The following is a 4,776-nucleotide window of genomic DNA, read 5'->3' as shown; positions in this document are numbered from 1 at the left end:
GCTCGAGAAGCAAATTGAAGGAGGTGATCGAGCTCTTGAAAAGAAGACGTATCATCTCGACAAGAATTGGGATGTCACCCAGCAAACGCCCGCACCAGCCGGTCTCAACTCTGGCCCACCAGTGGAAGGGCTGCAAACACAAGGTCCCTGCGTAACAGAAGCAGCAGAAGTTGACTCCTAAAAATGAGACCGCGGTGACTGAGTATATAGTCTCACTGCCTAGGTTGGGAGTCAATCCACGCCGAGCGAGGCCAAAGAGCTAGTGATAGAGCTGGTGCAGCAGCGCGATCGTGCGTCAGTCTAACAATGGTGTAAATCTATGCCCATGCCCTCGTCTGCGCCTCTGACAGCCATAGGCCTTCATCAAGGTGCGAACACAGACCATGTTACTGGCAGGCCTTTCACAGACATAAAGAATGAGCGCACCGCTCAATCCAAGTCTCTCACAGTGACAGGCTCTAGTCTCAGTCTCGAGACAAATTCTGCATCTGGCATATCTGACAAGGGCAACAAGAGCATCGCTACATTCGTTGTGGTGGATACCGACTCGAAGTCCTTGACCTCTGACAGATTACATTAGTTACTTACAAGAAAGTGTTGAACATAGAGAACTTGGAGTCGCTTGAGTGACTGCTGGAGAAAAAGCCTATGATAGAAAACCGACACCGCCAAGCTTCAGAGTTGTTGCGAATACTGCCAACCGCTTGTCGAAGTTGTTCGGGCCAAACTATCATACAACACCAGAACTTTTGATAGTCGATGGGACTGACTCTCCAAACTCGAAATCACCTACGCTGGCTGGTCCATCGCTTTATCGAGACTTCTGCCACTTGACCACTTCCCTAAAGGTCATGCCCCTGATGCAGGGCTTAGTTCTATTGTATTACGCCCCGCCTCAGGAAGTTTTTTCCTCTATTGTTGGCAGCCCAACGAGTAGAGCCGGCTGGGGAACTTCATTTTAAGGCAACACCCGAAAATCTCCATTCAACGTCAAGCCTAGTGGCTTGCGACCTAAGATCTGCCTGTTGATCTAAATTGTAAGAGGAAGCTTGGCAGGAAAGCTTGGCAGGAAAGCTTCACTCAAATCTCAAGACGAGTGATGTACGGCCCAATCCGACCCAGTCTGTCCATGGTCCAGGTTGGCAGGAGATACTTGACTCAAAGAAGAAGAAGGAGCATCTAATGGTTGATTTGCCCGCAACATCCCTTTTGCTGTCTGTTCATCTTGAAGAATCAAAACATCCAGAACTCGACAACATTGCAAAGGACGCCTGAAACGTGACAAACAAGGTGCCATGACCTTGGAGGGATGTTAGTTTTATCTGGTGCAAAGACTGAATCCTTGGTTGTGGACGGTTGCATTCGACCATCATAAGAAGGCGAGTCTGAGGAAGATGTTGTGATTTGTATCCCCTTTGTCTTCACGCCATTGTTGAACTCACATCAAATCCATGTCGAATTTAAGCAACAGTATCGTTGTTCCAGTTTTCTTGTCAGATACAGGCCTATTGCCCAGCCAAATTGATCACTTTATCTACTAGACGACGTTAGACAATGTCGGACACGCAAGCACTACTCAGCATGTTTGATCACATTATGCGGCCGTATCTTGTCACCGTCCTTCCCATGAAACATGCAAGCGCCTGTGTAACCTGAAACTTGCGTGGCAGAATCGATGCGGAAACATGCATACCTTGTGCATGTCACCTTGCCATATTTTATTAGGAATCGTTGGCCAATAGGACACAACCTCGAGAGCTGTATGTAATGACTTGACTGCAATGGGTCATTCGTGCGCAACATTGACGGAGACTCAGACGCAATGACTGTCGTTTTGTGTGTAGCTCCATGTTTTCGAGTGCAACACTTCCTGCTCGGAAGACATACCCTGCAACGCATTATTTCGTGCGCACTCTTACCAAGACTAACACAAAACTAAGACTGCATGCAGTCCCGTGGTTCTAATCATGGCGATGCACGCTGCATGTTCCAGGAAATGAATTTCGTTGAAAAGTAAGGCACGATATCGAAAATATAGAAAGTGGCTGGTATCTTTTCACGATCTCCGTCCTTCCGTCCCTCCTTATCCAGAGCTTCTAATTAGAGAGTTCCCAAGCACCGTTGTCGGCTGCTCTCATCGAGCATTGTGAACTAGAGCACATAGCGATGTTAATTGCAGAAGAAGGTACACAAAGTTCTAAGGACGCGATAGAGCATTGACTTACGAATTCGTTCATTGGTACCCACGAACCGTACCTGGAAGACTGGCTGACGGTCTTGAACAAAAATCTCGAGGTACGAAACAAGCTCGTCAAGAAATCACAAGAGCAGGCCGCGGCACTGGCAAAGAAACAGCTTGAGCTCGTTGGATAGCAAGACCAATTGAAGTAAGAGGAGAACGATAGTGCTGACGGGATCGTACGAAAGCAAGAGATCAATCAGCAGATCGTTGCTTGGAAGACGGAAAAGCAAACAGCATACGAAGCGATGTTGAAAGCGAGAGGGGCCAAAGATTAAAGGTCAAACAAGATTCAGATGGCACAACTGACTCTGAGAAATACTGCAAGCTTTTGGGAACATAGTCCAAGTGGCAATGCCCGTTTGCGCCATGGTGGGATGGCACCTCCATAGCAACTAGTAGCGATGGTCAGGAATCAGGTTCGTTGAAGCTCCTTTGCAAACATCATCCTTCAAGGTTTTGACTCGAAACTGAAACGAGTAGACTTATCGCTGAGGACTGCGGCCCTTATCTCGAGTATCGAGACATACAAGGAGGCAGGGTTTCGAGCACAACTCCAAGAGTTAAACAGTAAGGTCTCGACATGGAATGGCTTGTATGGCTTGTTTTACAACTTGAATGCAAGGGTCAAAGAGACCGAAGAACAGCTCGCAAGGATGAGGGACGATTGAGAGATCTCACTCAGAAACCTGGCATATATGGATAGGGACAGGAAGATCGCATCGACCACCAAGCGGCTCTCTAGCTCCTCGATTTCCATCTTTTCCTGATCTGTGTCTCAAGCGGAATACTTATGGCATCTTTGTCGTATTCCTATACACGGATCCTGGAGACTCTGAGCGATCGTTTTCTTCTGCCGTGCCGCAACTCTTTACAACAATGGCCTCTTTGTGTTTGCCGCATGGAAACATCCTCAACCTACGATCTGAGTCTCGATTTGTCTGTCAGCGCTCGTGCCGGGGAACTTGTGCAAACCAATATCAGCTCTTGCCACGTTAATATGCCTGAGACACAAAGCCTGACTAAAGACACTTGGATCTATCTCATCAAAGCTAAGAACATCAGACTCCCGTCGTATCGATTTCTGTCTACCACCGCTGCAGTTGCCACCGTGATACCTGAGTCTCGAAGATTTGAAGTCGAGTGCTGTTGAGTAACGGCTGGTGAGTCTCTGTTCTTCCAATGCCATATGTTCTGTGACTGCGTCCTTTATGTTGGTCTGACTTGTAGAAGAAGGCATTCAAGATGTTTACTCTTTCAAATTCTCACTCACTGGCTGATCCGCTACCATAACGCTTGTCGGCGAATGTCAATCAAGCCCTTCAGGTTGTGACCCTCCTCTACACCTATCAAGAATCTGCGCTCGAATCCTGCCAGGGTGACCTCTCAGACAAATTTGATGCGAGGAATAGCAGTGCTGCTGCGAGTGCTGCTGCGAGTGGTCGGCTGTTACATCGAGGCGGCAGCCGTAGCTCAGAGAAATGAAGATGAGGTTGTGACGTTGTCAATCAAGCCGATCATACAGCACCGCAGGCGCGAGGTTTGCTTAGGCACCATTGATGTTGATGCTGAAGTAACAGCTCACACAATATTTGCAGCCGTGCTTGGCGCTGGGAGCGGAAGTGACCGGTCCTGGCCTCTCATCGACATTCGGTTGCGAAATGAGGTGATATCGGTGAGAATATCAGCGGCAGTCGATATATTTTCTGTTCTAACTGCATCGGGGTCTGCTATTGGCTTTGATGCAATCGCTGTTTCGATTTCGTCTCTTTCCCTCGTCTATCAAACAGCTGTCTCCTCCACGTGTAGCGAGGTTCGAAGCTTGAAGGAATGTCTGTTGAAATCCACCTAGTATTGAGATTTCTTATGGGATAGCAATGACTCGAGTTTGTGCCAAAGGGTGTACATAGCGCACTTGTTACTGACTATGTAAACACGATCTCTAATAATTCTTTCATAAGTGCAATAGACATATAAGGGAACGTTCCAGTTTTGCCACTATGTCTTACTAGCAGCACTTGGTCTTAAGGCAGCAATATACAATCTTCTAGTCTAGGTTACATTTGCAGGTCGATACAACGTTTGATTGCGGTAATTGATCCTACATAAATGCTTGTTACTTCGCGGAATCTCTTGGAAAATGGCAGATACAGGACTTGAACTGAAGCATTAGTCGTAAGGTTTGTCGAAGTTATGGCAACCCAAACAGCCGTTAGCTATGCTGATTCTTCTACCCGAATCATCCTTATGTCTATTTAGTATTCCTCGTCTCTTGCTAGCGTATAATCCACGCGCGCTGAAGATGCACATAATCTCAACAGCGTCGATTTCTAGACATCGCTACCAACGATGCTAAGGACTGCATCGGCATGTTCACCTGGGGTTCTAGATGCTTAGCGAGTTCGATCACCACTACGTGTTTGCCAACTGCTTCCCTCTAGGAAGTAAGAGCAGCGGGCCTCTAAGTGTAAGAAGAAAGTGACAAATGCAAACTAGAGATGGTTAATAAGGATTGCCCGTGACCCTTGTGATTGAAC

The 4,776-nt window shown here is 47.3% G+C and overlaps 1 protein-coding gene across 1 annotated transcript; it reads right to left on the bottom strand.

Annotated features, from left to right (window-relative positions):
* Nucleotides 1-3,152: 3,152 nt before the first annotated feature.
* On the bottom strand, nt 3,153-3,479 carry M437DRAFT_89104 (uncharacterized protein; the record flags this gene model as incomplete). Its single annotated transcript, XM_041028967.1, has 1 exon — nt 3,153-3,479. The coding sequence occupies one exon, from the start codon at nt 3,477-3,479 to the stop codon at nt 3,153-3,155; it is 327 nt and encodes a 108-aa protein (XP_040874896.1).
* Between the last annotated feature and the right edge of the window lie 1,297 nt (nt 3,480-4,776).

Source organism: Aureobasidium melanogenum (assembly GCF_000721775.1).
Source record: "Aureobasidium melanogenum CBS 110374 unplaced genomic scaffold scaffold_43, whole genome shotgun sequence".
Lineage (NCBI taxonomy): Eukaryota > Fungi > Ascomycota > Dothideomycetes > Dothideales > Saccotheciaceae > Aureobasidium > Aureobasidium melanogenum.
This window is presented reverse-complemented; position numbering and strand designations above follow the sequence as displayed.